At 41.1% G+C, this 19,230-nt stretch overlaps 1 protein-coding gene across 1 annotated transcript in view; it reads right to left on the bottom strand.

Annotated features, from left to right (window-relative positions):
* The window catches only part of GRAMD4 (GRAM domain containing 4), a 93,093-nt gene extending 78,005 nt beyond the window's left edge, over window positions 1-15,088 (bottom strand). The window contains exon 1 of the mRNA XM_083365739.1: window positions 14,689-15,088. Within this exon, the coding sequence (XP_083221865.1) occupies window positions 14,689-14,717 (29 nt within the window). The 5' untranslated portion in view covers window positions 14,718-15,088. The remainder of the gene's footprint in view (window positions 1-14,688) is intronic.
* Window positions 15,089-19,230: the final 4,142 nt, after the last annotated feature.

Here is a 19,230-nt window from a genome sequence, read left to right as displayed (position 1 = left end):
TGCCAAAGGAAAGCAAGTTGCCTAATAATTATGCACACCTGATACAGGGTGTTGATGTCATTAGACCACACCCCTTCTCATTACAGAGATGCACATCACCTAATATGCTTAATTGGTAGTAGGCTTTCGAGCCTATACAGCTTGGAGTAAGACAACATGCATAAAGAGGATGATGTGGTCAAAATACTCATTTGCCTAATAATTCTGCACTCCCTGTATGTTGTCAAAGCAAGAACATCCGATGTTAGCAGCGTTGACAGTGGATGGATACTAATCAAGGAGAACCAACTTAGACCTGAGGAGAACTTTCCTGACAATGAGAACAATTAATTAATTGGCTTTGGGTGAAGAGAGCTTTAGGATCTGGGACTTTAACATCTTAGTTCTGGATGGGGTGGCACTACCCAGACAAACCCAATCCGCAACTTGGAGGTTCTCCTGGCCTCACGACTCCTGCTCAAAGAGTAGGTGGCAGTTGCAGCTAGGCGGGCTTTTGCACAAGTTTGTCTTGTGGTCCAGTTGCAGCCTTTCCTGGATCGGGAGTCCATGCACTCAGTCATTCAAGCCCTGGCCATCACGTATTTGGGCTACTGCAATGCGTTTCACATGGAGCTACCCTTGAAGACCATTTGGAAGCTACAGCTGGCACAGACAGGCAGTTCTGTGGTACAGGAAGTTCTTAGGGCTCTTAAAATAGCCCATGTTACACCACTGCTCTGAGAGCTGCACTGGTGGCCAGCTTGCTTTCAGGTGCAGTTCAAGGTATTGGTTAACTCCTTTAAAGCCTTGTATGGTGTGGGTCCAGGTTTCTTGAGGAACTGTCTCACCCTGATGGCACTGACCTACCCCACCCACACTGGCAGAAGCTGGTGAAAAGGGTAAAACGTTCATCTCTGGTGTCAGTCAGTCATTCTGTTTTGTTCACTAACCAGCAGAACCAGCAAATCCTTCAAGTCACATTTAACTGGCCAAGTTTCAACGCTAGCTAGTCAACCTATACACCAAAGAAAGTGACCAGAATAAAACTAGCTATAAAATCATATAGCACTATTTGTTATAGGTCGCAAACAAACAGTTTTCACGTAACAAAGGAGCCTTTCAATCACCTTCAAAACTTTTACAACAAATATGATGCAAAAAATTATTAAAAAGTAGTTGTTTTTGTATTTACAGTATGACGTAACATAAAAGCACATAAGGGGCCAAGTTTGTGTCATGCCGGTCATGATGACTAGGCACAAGTATTATCATTTTTGATAAAATCAGGGCTTGTTGAATGCAACTATGATTTTCTATGATTTTTCATCAAAGAATCTGGATCCCACCACAAATCAACAAAATGACCACTTACCCCAAAGAAGAAAATCAGGATAACAGAGTTGGAGGGGACCTTGAAGTTCTTTTACTCCAACTCCCTACTCAGGCTTTACCCCTATCACATTTCAGACAAATAGTTTTTTTTTTAAATTCCATTTATATCCCGCCCTTCTCCGAAGACTCAGGGCGGCTTTACAAACTTAGCAGTAGCCTTCATTCTATGTATATGCCTGCTTATTAGGGCTTTCACACACACCCCAAGCGGCATTATTACAATGTCAGCTTAATTGCCCCCAACAATCTGGGTCCTCATTTTACCTACCTCCGAAGGATGGAAGGCTGAGTCAACATTGAGCCTGGTGGGATGCGAACCTGCACTAATTGCAGGCAGCTGGTGTTACTTAAGGAGGCATTAGCCCGCTGCTCCACCAAGGCTCTTGTCCAATCTTTTCTTAGAAATCTCCAGTGTTGGAGCACCCACAACTTCTGGAGGCAAACCGCTCCACTAAATTAATTGTTCTAACTGTCAGAAATTTCTCCTTAGTTCTAGGTTGATTCTCTCTTTGATTAGTTTCCATCCGTTACTTCTTGTCCTGCCTTCCGGTGCGTTGGAAAATAGGCTGACCCCCACCTCTTTTTTGTGACAGCCCTTTAGATATTGGAACACTGCTATCATGTCAACACCTACACGTTTCCATAAATTATATAATTTGTTTATTGGCTATGATATATTTAAAATAAAAAAGCAGTAATACTATCAAGAATCACTTTTATTGTTATAAAGCAGAAAATGCAGCAATAATATCATACCAGAAAACTGCAATATACTAATACAAATTAGTTTGCGAGAAGCCTGTAGTTGCATTTCTCTCTCTAGTGTCTCAGTCAAAAGGAACTGAATGCTATCCTATAGTAAATTGCAATGAAAGCAATACAATGAGGTGGTTGTCTTATTTAAAAGAAATCTCAATTCTCCGTAGAGTCGTTTGGTGCAATTAAGTTTTTGCTTCACTCAGTCCACATTGCTCCTTGCACAAGAGCAATATAATACAATGCAAGTGTTGTCTAATAAAGGTAATTTGGTAATGCTCTATCCCAACAACTGCTCAACCCCTGGACTGCATGTCCTAAGCCACTCTCTTGCCTCCTTCCCAAAAAACAATGGCGTAGCCTGGTTCCTGCCCACTGCAGTTACAGGGCCACAATCAACAAGCTAATTTCTCTAAGCAGGAGATAGTTGCTTTGGCCTTATTCTCTGTAGCTACGGACTTCTGCAGGTGGGCTGTGTCCCACACAAGTTTCTTCTATGCACCACCAGAACACTGAGAACACACATGATAAATAGGCTAGAAAGAGGGCCACTGCAACCCTTTTGCCACATCAATTGCAGACAAGCCATTTTCTACTTAATTTGCCTTTATGCAAATCCATCAAGAGCAGAAGGTTGATTTTAATACACAAAAAAGTCTGCATTTGGTTTGCAAAAAAAACCCAGGAAAACCCCGAAGGAAATAGAAGTCTATTAGTTTTACCTTTAGATCATAAGCATTGTTTCAAAACATTCAAAACAGTATTAGGGAAATTACCCTAAGAACATTTTGGTATCTATGCATGCTTGTGAATCAGTGGCTTCATCTGATTCTTGAACCCCAATTCCAGGAATCAGAATTTTCTTCTGTACATATAGGTCTTTTACCTGGGGCTTCTAGTCATTGGATTTTAATTTTTTAAAAAAAACAGATTCTACGTGCCTGAAATCTGACCAAGCACAATGGAAGAGGATTTAATCATTGATGCAATGCAAACTATTTCAGAAGAATTTATCCAAATGTTCTTATTTGCAGGCTGTGTATTAAAACAAGCTTCTACCTATTTTTTTTTTTGCAACATTATCAAATGGAGAAATTAAAAGCAGCCTAATCAAAAAGTGAGAAGGAAGGGCTTACAAGACTAGACTCTATGTGTCTCTTTATCTTTTCTTTTGCCCAATATATGTAGGCTTTGTGGCTATTAAGAAAAAAATGTTAAACAGGAAAGAGATATGGCAGCAGAAACTAAACAATTACACTGCTCTGTTATTTTGGTCACAATGGGACCATTTAAGCTTAAAAGCATTTTTTTGGAAAGATTTTAGCACTTCTGGTTTCTTGCCACTGGTTTCCTATACCTCAAAAGATGGGAAAATATAACTGGATGTTCTAAGACCAACAATTGGGATGTTAAAACCACCATTTGGTAAAAGAAAAAAAACCATGCCCTGTGGAAGAGCTGTAGCAGATAAAACAACAGTTCTTCTCAGCTCCTACATTAAAGCACCAAGAACAACAACACAAAAGAACAACAACACAGCAGGGTATCTTAACACCATTTTGCTTTGGAAAGATAAATTGTAAAATAAGAACAACTGACTCCTTTTAGGAAAAGAAGCCTGCAATTTTTTTGACCGCCAAAGGTCAAATTTAATATCGGGAGAGGCAAGAATTACAGTGTGGGCAGGATCTGTGACAACTCTGTCAAATGCACAGTGGTAATTGGGGGGAGTGGGGGAGGTCTTCAGTTTTAAGACTCAAAATGATGAAAAACCGGACTGTCCATTTTCAGCAAAAATAGTCAGAGGCGGCACTGGAAGCCTTTTATGGAAACCATTGGAATTATTAACTGAACACCCTAATCTAGAATATATTTTTCCTCTATTGGGTCAGACACTTATCTTTACTGTCACAAAAAACCCTTAACTCTGAATCAACTTTCCATAATCACCCACAGGTAGAAAAAAAAACCAGTCCTTTCTCCTGTTTCATACTATACTTATTTATTTACAGACTTATTAGTTACATTAATATGCATCAAAGCTCAAGGCAACAAACAAAATGAAGCCATTAATGCCATTCCTCTAGCCCAGAATTCCCTAAAAAGGTCAATATCCACCTCCAAGAGTCAATGGAAGTATCCAAAGGGTTGAAAAATATTTGAGGGTTTGAAGGAGGTCAGTAAATGGCTGGGAGGGTGGGTGTGTCAATAGATGGTGGATAAATGAAAAAAAAAGTTGATTAGGGTCAATTAACATTTGGGGTCTCTGCAGAGGTGTAGGCTAGTCCCTAGATTCAAAAGCTGAGGTAGCTAATAATATCCAAAGTTGGATGGTCATCTAGCAGCAAGAGCAGGCTTGAATTGTCTCTCTATCCTCCTCTTTCTCCTCCACCTCATTAGTTAAAGTATTAATTAGATTATTTTCATATAATAAATTGAGGGTTGATGAAGAATCTGAAACTTTATAAAGGGGTCAGTGAGCTGAAAAGTTTGGGGACCCCTACTCTAGCCAGAATCCTTCCAGAGCAACCCATAGGAGATGTAGTAGGAGGGGACAAGTATTTTGGTTGAAGCCCTCAATATTTTTTTCCCCAACAGGCTAAAGTTGAATCCCTAGTCTTCATCCTCAAATGAAACATGCCCAAAAGATTATCCTCTTTCTTTCCATTGTGTTCCTCACTACTTAGCTTTATACTGAAAGCTGTTTCTACAAATTGAGATTCGTGGTTCAAATTTTATTTGTTAATAAAACTAAAAATAAATACTAACATACAGACAAAAAAGATAAGTAAATTACTAACAAATCTAGCAGTGCAAGTCTCCTCCCTTTTAACTAGGTATAACAACAGTTGACATCTGACCCATCAAATTAAAATTAAAATAGCACTCTTGTTTGTTGACCAACCTGTTATACCTTAGTATAGGATTTCCTGCAAGGGGTTGGACTAGAACAGGGGTAGGCAACTTTGGCTCTTTGATGACTCGTGGACTTCATCTCCCAGAATTCCTGAGCCAGCCATGCTGAGGAGAAAGGAAGAGGTTTCTAAGCTGAGTCATGCTGGCTCAGGAATTCTGGGAGTTGAAGTCCACGAGTCATCAAAGAGCCAAGGTTGCCTACCCCTGGACTAGAAGATCTCCAAGGTCTCTTTCAACTCTGTTATTCTATTCTATTCTATTCTATTCTATTCTATTCTATTCTATTCTATTCTATTCTATTCTATTCTGTGGGAAGTTAAATACCCCCCCCCAGAGAAGGAAATATTAAAAGGGCAGAAAAATATATTTCCTCAAAGGATCTTAAAGAGGCAGAAAAGCATGCCCAGTTTTTCTTAATAGCCCAAAGTCTCCCTTCCCCAAGCAGAAACCAGCTCTGTAGAAATGCAGATGTGATAATCCATTCAGGAAGGTTGAACCTAGGAGATTAAGAAGACAAAGACACCTAAAATGTACATACCCCACCCATACTCTAAGACAGGACATAATAGGATTAACCCACAGATGCCAAAGGAGCACACTCAGACTCACGTCAAAATACATGACGCAGGAAATACAAAGCCTCAAACAGGAACAGGAAACAACCTCAAGAGTCCCAGAGGGTATAAAAAAACCACTCCCTACATGTGCTCTCTCTCTCTCTCCCTTTTTTCTTCCAGAGCCATCTTTCTGTCTGCCTCTCTTCTTCAATAACTACAACCTTCTGTCTAAAGCAGTCACCATGTTGTTTATTCCTGGCTTGGACTGAACCATGATGAAGACTTTTCCGTATTGTATTGTATTGTATTGTATTGTATTGTATTGTATTGTATTGTATTGTATTGTATTGTATTGTATTGTATTGTATTGTATTCTATTCTATTCTATTCTATTCTATTCTATTCTATTCTATTCCTGCTCCTGCTCCTGCTCCTACTCCTATTTTTGTAGTCAATCTCCTATCTACCTACTTAAAATATTAGCTGCCTTGCAAACATCATGTGAATTGTTCTGGCTAGGCCTTTAAGCTATGTTACACAAGAAGGATCACAACAAACCAATTTCTTAGCCTTCTTTGTTAAAGGAAAAGGATCGTGGAGCAATATATTTACACAAATGTAGCCATTGACATCACATACAATTCTTGAAAAGATATCTACCACTGTGAAGATTACATCTGATCCAGATAGGTCCATTGTTAAGCAACAATCAATAACAGAGGGTAAACAACCAGTTCCAAATGGGAGGGAAAGCTAAACTTAAGGGCTCCTTCAGGGAGCAAAATATCATTTCTTCAGTTCACTGAAGATAACCTTCAAGTATAATTTTAGAGTACAACCATTTATGGATGTTGTCATCATTCAGTCGCTGACTCTTTATGACACCATGGACCATAGCATGCCACACACTCCAACATCCTCCACTGTCTCTGGAGTGCACTCAAATTCATATCCATTGTGTCATTTATAGATGAGCATATCACAAAAACGAATAGCATAATTCCCCCCTTTTTAAAAAGTGTGCACTTGAATGTTCCTCCAAACTAAGTGACTTCTTAACTTTTTTAAAAATGCCCCTTTTAATAGTATCTCCAACTCTCTGTCACATTATGTCCTAGAGTGGTGTTTCACAGGTCTGGCAACTTTAAGACACGTGGCTAGGGAATTCTTAAACTCACCAAAGTTGAGAAACATTATAGTAATGATGACTGTTTCTCAGCCTCAGCATCTTTAAAATGTGTGCACTTCAACTCCCAGAATTCACCAGCCAACACACACCTACATATATATCCATCCTAGGATCAGACAAGAAATATTCAGTTTCGTGAGGATGGAAGCCCATAATGGCATTTTGAACTAAACTGGAAAAAAGAGTTGCCATATCTTAAACCAGTGTTAAGCTTTTTTTTCTCTCAGGAACCTTACTACTTTTAAAGATTATGGAGGAGAACTCCCAAAGAGCTGTATTTATTGTATATTTATTCAAAATTAAAACTGATGCATTCACTGCTGCTATGGGTTCTCACAGTCGTTTGGTGGGATTTTAGTAGTCCACTTATTACTACATTATTGTAATATTGTACTGTATTGTTCAATGTAGATAATTTTGATTTGTGGACCCGAAAGTGTCTACGAGGCCTCCTGAAGCCCTCTGTCCCATTCTAAGAAACACTGTCCATATGTTCATGGGTGTCAGGAAGGAAACTTCAGCAGTACCATCTGAATAACAGCTTCTGCCACTGCTTTTTCCTCTTCCTTCTCATCTTCTTATTTAAAAGCTGCACGCTATCTGCATGGCCTAATGCATTTGTGCACCCTTGCTGGCAGAAATGAAACTATTCCTCTGAACAAGTCTGCCACTTGCTGAGAATTATAAAATGAGCTAACAGTGCCAAGAGTCCTAAAAATCCTCATCACCCTTGTGTCCCAATTTTCAACAGCAGCAGTATGTAACACTGTCTGAAGCTTGGAATATACGTATACACATATTTCCATTATTTAATCCCTACAATTTTAGATGATTATCTCTAATCCATCGATCTAAACACATGGATGGAGCTTTTGTTTCATCTAATTTGACCTCAAACACTATGCTTCTCAATGAAATGGATTTGTGCCTTTTAATGGACAGAAGTCAAGCATTTGGTTGTAGAAATGCAATTTATTTACATACTTAGAAGTCTACCCATAATTACAAATAGCTCATAGGAGAACAAGCTGCTTATTATTACTGAATACAAGGAGGCAACATGTCATGAAGGAATTGGTAGGAGATTTAATCAAATAGTTCAATCGAAAGACCCCCTGAAAGAAGAAGAAAATCTGCATCACCTCGAACACATGTCACACAAAAAGAAAGTCTATCAAACTGAATGCAACTCATCAAAATTAAAGTTATGTTTTTACTCCATGTCTGAAAGGGCTACAGATGATACAAAGCAATTGAGAGTCTGGGTGCTGAGCTATATTTTTATTTTATTTATTTATCCTATCTTTATTATTTTATAAATAAAAGAAGATGAACTAACATATCTTCCTCCACCTATTTTACCCCACAAAAACAATCCTGTGAGATGGGCTGGCCTGAGAGATGACCCGCCCAAATTCATCTGGATTGACCAGTCACAAATCATGCAGAATCACAGCACACACAAAAAAAAGATTGCATGCTGGCCTCAATTTCCGGTGAGGCTGCCATTCATAATCAAACGGAAAGAGTTTTGGTGATGTACAAAACAATGCTTCTACAACTTATGTGATTGCCTGGGATGTAAAGTGGTTCTAGGACTTGCTTCTTTATCAGCTGCCAATGCATTCATTTCACTGTAATAGCATGTAGAGATTCAAAAGCCGTTTAAATTTACCATGGGGAAAAAAGAGAAGTGTTTTATGTAACTGACAGAAAAGCAGTCTGACCTCCCTTTTCGCAACAAAATGGACACATCTCTTTTTTGCACTTTGAAAAGCAAGGGTGGGTCATTCTTTTAATTAACTCTTCTCGAGAATGGAAGAAGTTACCATATCTTAGGTTAGGCCACCTAAGCCAATTTTAGGTAGAGTTTGATCCCATTATTTGATCCTTTTCAACTGGTGATGCCGGGACTCAGACATGGAACTTACTGCATGCAGTTCACATACTGACCTGCCTTCCTTCATTTCTCTCTCTCTCAGTTCACTATTCTTGATCCTTGGTATAGATATGCTAATCTAAAATACTGACATAATAACAAGGTGACTTCATGAAGATTTTTACAAGGGGAGAACTCCTGGGCCTTTTTTTTTCCCCTTGACCTTCTCTACTCTCTACTGCGCTCTTGCCTTTGAAACAAAAACATCTGGACTTTAACTGTCACAAACCTGCAGTACCTCAAAAGGCATGAATAAAGACAGAATTCAACAATCCTTCTCCCCACCCCCACCCATCCCTTAATTCTTGCAACAGTCAAATCTCTCTTTGGTTGTATCAGGTTGCAATTTCTCTCCTTTCACTGCAGGTATCTCTTATGTAAGTGTCCATTTCCCCTTGACTTCTAACAAGAACAAAAGCTCAAAAGAAAGTAAATCAAGGAATGCTAACAAGCAGCAAGAAATCTCACATGATGAGGCCTGTGAAAGTCAAGATCAGATAAACAAAACAAGTGGGAGGCAGCACAGACTTCCAGGCCAGCTTCACCGAGGTTTCTTTACACTTTTTATACACAGCCAGAGTTTTAGACTATCCCTTGATCAACCTCCCAGATTCTCTCCCAATTAGCTATGCAGGATGGGAATCATAGATGCTTCACATTGGGTAGGGATACATGCACAATATTATTACGGCATAAAAGGTATGCGTGCTAGTCGTTTCCGACTCTAGGTGCTCATCTCCGTTTCAAAGCCGAAGAGCCAGCGCTTGTCTGAGGACATCTCCGTGGTGGCTAGAAAGGCCCAACAGAGGCTTCACTTTCTTAGGGTCTTGCGGAAGAACAGGGTAGAACAACAGCTAATGACCCTCTTTTACCGGTCTACTATAGAGAGCGTCCTCTCGTATGGTATTGTGGTTTGGTATGCTGGTCTGACAGCCGCGGACAGGAAAGTATTACAGAGGGTAGTGAGCACAGCACAAGACATTGTGGGCTATTCCCTGACACCACTGGATGACATCGCCAGGGCTCGTTGCCTTGGAAGAGTGAGGAAGATTCTCAGGGATGACTCACACCCTGGACGGTATCTCTTTACTCTCCTACCATCCAGTAGGATATATAGGAATATAGCCAGCCGTACCAACAGGCTGAAAAATAGCTTTTATCCGTGGGCTGTTAGGCTTTTAAATGGGACATAATCTTATGCAGAATTGACTTGGAAGGCCGGTGTGTGGTGTAGTTGGTTCACATGGTGTGGTAGGATGGAGGGTTTGTTGTCACTGGGTGTTGGGGGGAGAGAGCACGGGGGGAGGTTCAGCTAATCTCAATGTACATATGTTGTACTTTGACAATAAAGGTTTATTATGTGGCTGGCATGACTAGACGCCAAAGGCGCACGGAACGCTGTTACCTTCCCACCGTAGTGGTCCCTATTTTTCTACTTGCATTTTTACGTGCTTTCGAACTGCTAGGTTGGCAGAAGCTGGGACGAGTAACAGGCGCTCACTCGTTACGTGGCACTCGGGATTCGACCCGCCGAACTGCCAAACCTCTGATCGACAAGCTCAGCGTCCTAACCCACTGAGCCATCGCGTCCCTTATTACGGCGTATTACTACACAATAATGAAGGTTGAGGTTACACAATCTGCAGAATCAACATATCTCTAAGGGTAATACAGAATCACCTGACAATTCAAGAAAATATTTGCCAGGATGGTCCTTAACAATTTGAGAGCAAATCCACCAGGATTTCTGTACTTGAGAGCTACATAATGTTTACATGGCAATAATCCTTTTTTATCTTTGAGCGGCATGCAAGGGGGGACCTTCCAAATAACAAAGGGTAGAAGGAGAATAAAAAGTTCATTTACAGTTACACTGACTTCATTACAGTGTAATACATAAATCTACAAAGCTGTTCCTCTCACCTTCAAGCCCACATACGGGCTTCCCAGAATTAACTGGTGGCCATTATGGGAACAGAACATTGGACATGGAGCTTTGGCCCAATTTCTTTGGTACATTTATATCCCACCCTCCTCCCATTCTATCTCCACCAAGTTTTTTCTTTGGTATTTTTCAACTTTCCCTGTTAAAAGAGATGCATAAGACACGTGAAGTGAAACAAATTCTTTTCAATGGACCTGCAAACCCAACTTGAGCTCAAAAGAATTTATTTGCTTCTTTTAACAAGCTGGAACTTCACTTCTTCTTACTATCTGAACAAAGGATATGACAATATTTCATTTTATCTGTACAGCTGAATGATGAAAGAATCTAATTTCAATTTCATAGGCCTTCCACAAACACTGTAAACAACCTGCTCAGCTCTCTAAATGCTTTTTAAAAAGCAAAGTGTAGATAAGGGGGGGGTGATGACGCTGTGTCGACAAGAACTTGCTGCAGACAGTGGTTTTTATGGAAATTATTACCACCAAAGCTTAATGGAATTCTGTTAAGAATATTATGCTAATCTCTAAAGTGCATTAAGCCCACCATTACACTAGTATAAGAAAGACATTATAAATGATGTCATCCATTGCTACTACAAAGTTAAAATAAAATTCTCTCCAGCAACATAAATGAATTGTTTTGTCTATAATCATACAAATTCATTCAAAAAGAGTACGGTAATAAGTCAGATAGAGAATTAATAAGCATTTATTGCATTATTATTCCACCTTGATTCCAAGGAGACTAAAACATTATAGCAACAATAAAATATGTTTGGTGGACCAATACCACATCGATCTACGTAAGCTCACTCATTGCTCTTCAGATCTGAGCTGATCAGCAAAGGTTTTCCAAAACCAGAAAAACTCTGTTCTCAAGGGACAATGGGAGAAGAACAAACAGATTTAAATACTACACCAACTCCCATAATCTGGTGCCTTCCAGAAAAATAACATTGTGATTTATTTATCTATGGTTTATGGACTACCCTAAACCTGACTAAGTTAATCCAACATATTAAGAAACCACATGATGATTTAGGATGCTGTTTGAATCAAGCCACTGAATCAGACCATAGGTCCATCAACCAAGTATTGGAGACATCAGCTAACCTGGGCAACAGATTTTTAGGATTTCCCACTGTAATCTTTCCTTATCTTGAGATGCTGAGGTTTGAACTTCAACTTTTGTCCATGCAATGTTTGTTCTTTTGCCCTGCCCTGGTGAAAATAAAGTCCATGACATCTGCGAATCATAGTTCGGAGACTGCTGTTCTATTTACATTGCAGAAGTTTCCAACTTTGTTGTTAACAGCCAGTTCTCAGGAACTGTCTCTCATGACTAAAAGAAAACAATTGCAATCTTCCAATTTCATGTCACTGGTTTTTGAAGCAAAAGTAAGACGTCTACTAATTCAAAAGTAGACCCTAGCACTCTGCAGTGTTCAAATCTGAAGCAAGAAAAAATGCTTCAGTTGCAGCATGGGTACCTTTGCTGTATCTTTAAACAGGTCCTTCTAGGCTTAGGAAAATATATGTTGGAGTTCAGGAGACAACAGCGAATGACATGTGATTGCATTCCATAAGATCTCTGAATAAACACACACAGAGAGAGACACACATCTATGCCAGCCCAGAAAAAGGTGTGGCTTCTTTGAGGAGTTGCCAACACTTTGCCTGTTTCAGATCCAAACACTGCACACCACTGTTTACAGGTCAGGCCAGTCCTTTAGATTGAATCTCCAAAAGGTTCTTCACAGCATTTGGACATTATCCTAGGACAGGGGTCTACAAACCTGGCCCTTTTATGACTTGTGAACTCAGCCTGGCTGAGGAATTCTGGGAGTTGAAGTCCACAAGTCATCAAAGGGCCAAGTTTGAAGACCCCTGCCCTAGGACTTGTATGCAATAGCTTAAAGCCCAGGTGCCTCTTTTCAAGGTGCAGCCACTTTGTTAGAGAAAGGCACTTGATATATACTCCAAGAGAGAATGTGAAGCACAGCACAACTCTACCAGCATAAACAAAACTTTGCTGCCACATCTGCCAGCCATGGCAATTCTGTCTTCCCCAAACCAGGCTTAAAAAGCTTGAAAGCAACAAATACAGGTAATCCTTGACTTATGACCACAATTGAGCCCAAAATTTCCACTGCTAAGCAAGACAGTTGTTAAATGAGTTCTTGCCCCATTTCATGACCTTCCTTGCCAGAGCTGTTAAATGAATCACTGCAGTTAAGTTAGTAACATCACTGGTAAGTGAATCTATCTTCCCCCCTAGACTTTGATTGTTAGAAAGTCACAAAAGGTGATTCCAAGACACTGCAACCTTCAAAAATACGTGCCAGTTGCCAAGTGTTTGAATTTTGATCATATGACTATGGGGATGCTGCAACAGCTGTAAATATGAAAAACATTCATAAGTCCCTTTCTTCAGTACTGTTGTAACTTCAAATTTATTTATTTATTTATTTATTATTATTTAAATTTATATACCGCCCTATTCCCGTAGGACTCAGGGCGGTTTACAGGGAAAATTAAAATACATAGTGTACAAAATTAAAATCAATTAAAACTATTAATTAAATTACAGTCCCTGAAGTTAAACTAACACCCAATTAAATTAAATTAAATTAAAACCCCTCAGTCTGGGGTTGCTAAATAATAAATGGTTGCTAAATAAATGGTTGTAGGTTGAGGATTGCCTGTACTACAAATTATAACTGAAGACATGTTTCAACGGAGAAAACCAGTAAGGTAAAGTTTGCTTCTCCCAGCAGCCAAGTTTAAATAACAAACTGTCAGAGCCCCACCAATCCTACAACATATGAAACATATCTTTACTTTCCAAAAAGTAAACAACCCTCTCAAGAGCTCTCTTGATTCACCAGTCCCAAAGACAATATTTAAAAGAAGCTCACTTTTTTCCACACATCTAGCCCCATCTTCCAAAAAGAATCTTATATTGAAACCTTATGGGAAAACAAGTCACAGCAATCAGTAGCATCTGGCTGACCTTGGCTGATTTGATATTATGTTTAGTCCTTGGGATAGGTCACCATCAGGAAATCCTTCGGCTGTTAACGAGACTGGAAAACCAAGCAGGTAAACGACAAACTATTTCCATACTGTTGCCAAGAAAACTACACTGAGGCCTACCTAAAATTATCACAAGTTCGGGTCGAACCAGGGCAGGAAAGCAAGGAAACAATTTCCTTCACCTACGGAAAGGATGCTGGAGAAAGCAGAAGAAACGGCGAGGAGGAGCAATTAGTTTCAGGCACAGAAAGTTGTTTGCCAAAAGCAAAGTGAAGGAATGAAGTGAGAAAAGCCATAAAACACCATTTTATCCCAAGGAATCCTTGGAACTGGCTGCTGCTCTGCCTCGATTCCTTCCAGGTGGCAAAAGCATTTCAGGATTTTTTTTTGGGGGGGGGGGGAAGGGTGTCTTCCTGTCCATGGGGGGGGCGGAGGGGAAAACCCCCGCAGCCTGTGCTAAAACAGGAACGAGGCTCCCACCGGAGAACCTGAGAAACTTCAAAGGATCCGAAGTGGCAGCTGAACAAGCCCAGGGTGGAAAGTGTCAAAAACGTCCCGGATGGGTGGGTGGGTGGGTGGGGGCGGGGGGAGACTTACAGCCATTCCTTGAGCGGGTGGGTGGCTTTCCAAAGTCCCGGCGAAGGAAGACTCTCTTTCCAACCCGGGGAAACCCCCCCCCCAAAAAAAAAAGGAGAGAGAGAGAGGAAGGACTGGTTTGAGGCTTGAGCAAAAAAAAAAGGGGGGGGGACGCCGAGGGGATCGGCGACGGGACGGGACGGACAGGGCCAGAGGGAAGCGGAGGCTCCTTTCTCCATCGGGGATGGCAGAGGCCCAAGCGACGGCGAAGGGAGCGAAGCTGGAAGGGAGGCCGGTCGTTCTGCGGGGAAGGGGCTCCCCGCGCTTCTCCGTGGCCACCAGGAGGAGGTGGAGGAGGGCGAGAAGCAAGGGCGGGGACGGCGGGACGCTTTGTTCCTTACCCTGCACGGAATTCGGACCAAACTTTCATCCACGCTGCCCAGCCGGCGATGCCCTCGCTCAGCTTCCTTTCCACCGATGCGCGCCTTGCCCAGCCTTCCTTCGCCGCCGCCGCCGCCGCCGTAGTATAGCTTGGGCCGGCTTGCGCGGGAAGCCCGACCCCGGTTTCCGCCCGCCTTCGCTAGGGCTTTCAGCTCAGGCCAGCCCACAAGCCCCTTGGCGGGGCTGGCAGCAGCAGGTGCTCCGGCCGCCAGGCCCCCCTCGGCGCCCCAGCCCAGACCGCGACGAGAGCCCTGCGCAGCCGCCGCCGCCGTCACCGCTCTCCCCTTCCTTCAATCGCCAGCCTCGGCTGCATCCTCGGCGCGCTAAGGGGGGCGGGCTCGGCGCGCGCAGCTCCGCCTGTTTTCCGGCTGAGTGGCAAAAGCTTCGGGCCGGGAACCGGGCGGGAGTCCCGGGGCCCCGGGGGTGCTTGTGGGGAGTGGGGTGGGGGGCGGCGGCGTGCCTTTAGCCCGGTGGCTGTCAGGGTTCGGTTGCGGGGTGGCGGAGGGTTTCATTTTGCTGCGCTCCGCTAAGCAGGTGGGCGCCGGGGAAGGCAGGGTTAAATAATCGCCAAGCCTTAGCCTAGCCTGGCAACTTTATTGTCACTTTAAGTATGTGTGTGTGTGTGTGTGTATGTATGTATGTATGTATGTATTTTTTATTTATTTATTTATTTATTTTTTATTTATTTTATTCGATTTGGACTAGATGACCTCCAAGGTCCCTTCCAACTTTATTATTATTATTATTATTATTATTATTATTTTATTTTATTTTATTTTATTTTTTATTTTAATCCCATTTATATCCCGCCCTTCTCCGAAGACTCAGGGGGGCTTACAATTTAAGCACAAACCAATGTGCTTAGCAATAGCCTTCATTCTATGTATATGCCTGCTTATTAGGGCTTTCACACACACCCCAAGCGGCAGCTTATAAGTCAGCTTATTGCCCGCAACAATCTGGGTCCTCATTTTACCTACCTCGGAAGGATGGAAGGCTGAGTCAACCTTGAGCCTGGTGGGACTCGAACCTGCACTAATTGCAGGCAGCTGGTGTAACTTATTATTATATACCGCCCTTTTCCCGAAGGAGTCAGGGCGGCGTACAGGGCAAATTAAACAATACAATACGCAGATTAAAATACGATTAAATTAATAGCCCCAACACATTAAAATTGGATTTAAAACCTTCAAAACCCCTCAGTCCAGGCCGGCGAGCTCGAATAGCCAGGTTTTTAGGTCCCGGCGAAACGAACGAAGGTCGGGGGGGCGATCCGGAGTTCCACCGGCAGCTGATTCCATAGGGCAGGCATGCCCACTGAGAATGCTCTCCCCCTGGGAATCACCCGCCGGCACTCCTTGACCAGTGGGACCCTGAGGAGGCCTTCCCTGTGGGAGCGCAGGGGACGATGGGACATTGACGCTGGCAGTAGGTGCTCCCTAAGATAATCCGGACCCATGCCATTTAGGGCTTTATAGGTCATCACCAGCACCTTGAATCAGCATACATTAAAAGGAGATTTCGTTGCCTACAGCTGTCAAAAGGGTAACCACATCCAGTACACGCTGCATAAACACGACCAAAAATAAAATAAATTATGCATATACCCACATACACGCATATGTGGCCCAGAGAAACAATACAAGTCTAGTTTGGATGTATACATATACGTGGCGAGGAAAAACAAATCTTGCCAGTTTACCAGACAGATGGCATAGGGAACAAAGCTGTTACAGAATCTGATAAGTCTTCTTCGCAATTTAATCAAACGAGCATTGGCGTAGCAATAAAACTATATTTAAAGCGTTTCTTGCAGGCTGATTAAATAGGAACTAGCACATTTATTTATTTAGCATATGGCTGGTCACACACAGAATTAAAAGCACTTCATATTTACACAGAATTGCCCTTGTTGGTCTTGGAAAAACTCTGTGGAAGACCTTCTTCTGGACATAATTGCTTTTTACTGTTGTTTTATTTTGTTTTTAACTTTAATCTGAGGCTTCCTCATGGCTTTGCATCCAAGTGCAGGTAATCCTTGATTTACAACAGTTCATTTCATCAATGTTCAAAGTTACAACTGCACTGAAAAGTGACTTAAGGCTATTTTTTACACTGATGGCCGTTGCAGCATCCCCATGAGCACTTGATTTACATTTGGAAGCTTGACAACTGACTCACATTTATGACGGTTGCAGTGTCCCAGAGTCATGTGATCCCCTTTTGTGACCTCTGGACAAGCAAGGTCAACGGGGAAACCAGATTCAGTTAACAACCATGTCACTAATTTAACGACTGCAGTGGCAAGAAAAGTCATAAAGTGAGACAAAACTCACTTCACAAATTTTTAATTTAACAACATAAACTTTGGGTTCAATTGTGGTCATAAGTTGAGGACCTAGATTTGTTAGGTCCTGACTTATTTAGGTTTTTCCACCGGAGATAAAACAAATTTCAGAAGGCACCAATGGCACAGTGTATCATTTTAAGATTTAATATGAAGTGTGAAAATGGCATGCAGTGTGTAGGTTGGAGAAAAACAGCTATTTATTTCTTAGGCCAATCCTGGAGGAGTGTCTAGAACTGAACATTGAATATGATTTGTATGTGCAAAAATATTTCTTTTGTTTAAAGAAGGGAGTACCTACAAGTATAGTTATCTAATACAAGCCGTAACAATGTTGATGGCTAAGTAATAAGCCTCTTATTGGTATTCCAGGTATGTGAGGTCTTACCTGCACATAAAAGCCTTGTGATATTTTCTGTCAACCAAGATTTTCAAAGATGTCACACAGAAAGTTAATGCTGATTCTCAAATGCAGAGTATTCTATTGTGCAGATTTCACTCTAGAAAACATCTAACTCCTTAGTAAATTTCTTACACAGTAGTTACATTGAGTAATTGTATCACTTTTGCTACAAATTGATCATTTTAGCCATCAGCTCTTTTAGATGAAGTCCCCAAAACAACTTATTTATCAACAATTTCAGAACCCCAAAGCCTTTATATTCATATTTACATGTAAGAGAAACCATTATTGCTCATATCACTTCCTACTTTTCTGTTGCTGTTCTATTTTTCTTTGTTCTTTTTATTAAATATATAATGCATTTTTTTAAAAACCACCTGCACTGTATTGTGTGAACGAAGAAAGCTAGTTAAACTAGTTTAATAATAGACTCTGCTGTCATTTAGTGAATGAATTAGAATTTCTGCACTGGAGTTAAGGTGGCCCTAATATTTTTATTTTGCCTTCAAGTCAGATGTGACTCCATGCAGTTTTCCAGACGGATTTTCAGAAATGTTTTTACTTGCTGCCTTCTTCCTAGGGCTGACAGAGAGGAGCCTGCCAGGATTAGAACTCAAGTCTTCCTACTTCTACTTCAATATCTTAACAACTAGTCCAAACTGGTTCTCCAGCCTAGTATAAACTAGCTTAATTTATAAGATATTCTACCCTAGTAATCTGTTATGATTCACAGAGCAAAAGAAAGCCTTTTTTATAGAATTTTTAAAAGAAAAAAGAGAATAAACTAAAGAGAATGAAAAGGGATTTTTGGCATTCACTTTTGACAGGCAAGACACAGCAAAAAACCTAAGTAGCTTAGGGCTGAACTCTAGAATCCTTGGTGTTCCCTGCACCTGGCATTTTTTTTTCCAGATGTTTTATTACCAAACTAGGTAACATCTTCAGTGCACAGCCAAGCACAGAGAACACCAAGGACTATACAAGATTATTCTGGAAATTAATGTTAATTTAGGTGATAAATTATGATGCTGCTGGTGTTCAAGTGGTGCTTTAGATGTCTTGAAATTATTATTAATGGTATAACATACAGCTCAATTAAATGTATCTATTCTGCTCTTGATGGGTTCTAGATAGATAGATAGATAGATAGATAGATAGATAGATAGATAGATAAATAGATATAGACAGAGAGAGAGATGTATGTATACATACACATATACATATACATATACACCATACACACATATATATTGAAAGCCAATTTTGTGTAGCAGTTAAAGCATGAGACTAGAAACAGAAACCATGAGTTTTAGTCCTACTTTAGGCACAAAGACAGCTGGGTGTCAGCCTTAGGAAGAAGGCAGTGACAATCATTGTCCAGGCATTGTGCAAGAGTCGGACATGAGTGAATAAAATAAAATATATTCTCACAGCTAAGAGACTGTACAGAAACCTCAGATTCCCAGGCCTCTGGTAGAGAATGAGGAAGACAATATCACACATAGGGGTGAGAAGGATACACACACACCAGTATATATACATGTATATGTACATGTATACATGTATGAGAAATTACTCATACCACATGTACATGTATATATGCAAAATGTTCGTCAGCTAGGTGTTTTGTTCTGGAGATGAGTGTCTTGGCTACAGAGTTGATCTGTGCTGGGTGGTGGTGTGAGAGTGCGTTCAGATAGCGGTTTGTGTGTGTTTTTTTATGGTAGATATTGTGTCCTAGGGAGCCGTTGG

The sequence above is a fragment of the Vipera ursinii genome (genome assembly GCF_947247035.1).
Source record: "Vipera ursinii genome assembly, chromosome: 6".
Lineage (NCBI taxonomy): Eukaryota > Metazoa > Chordata > Lepidosauria > Squamata > Viperidae > Vipera > Vipera ursinii.
This window is presented reverse-complemented; position numbering and strand designations above follow the sequence as displayed.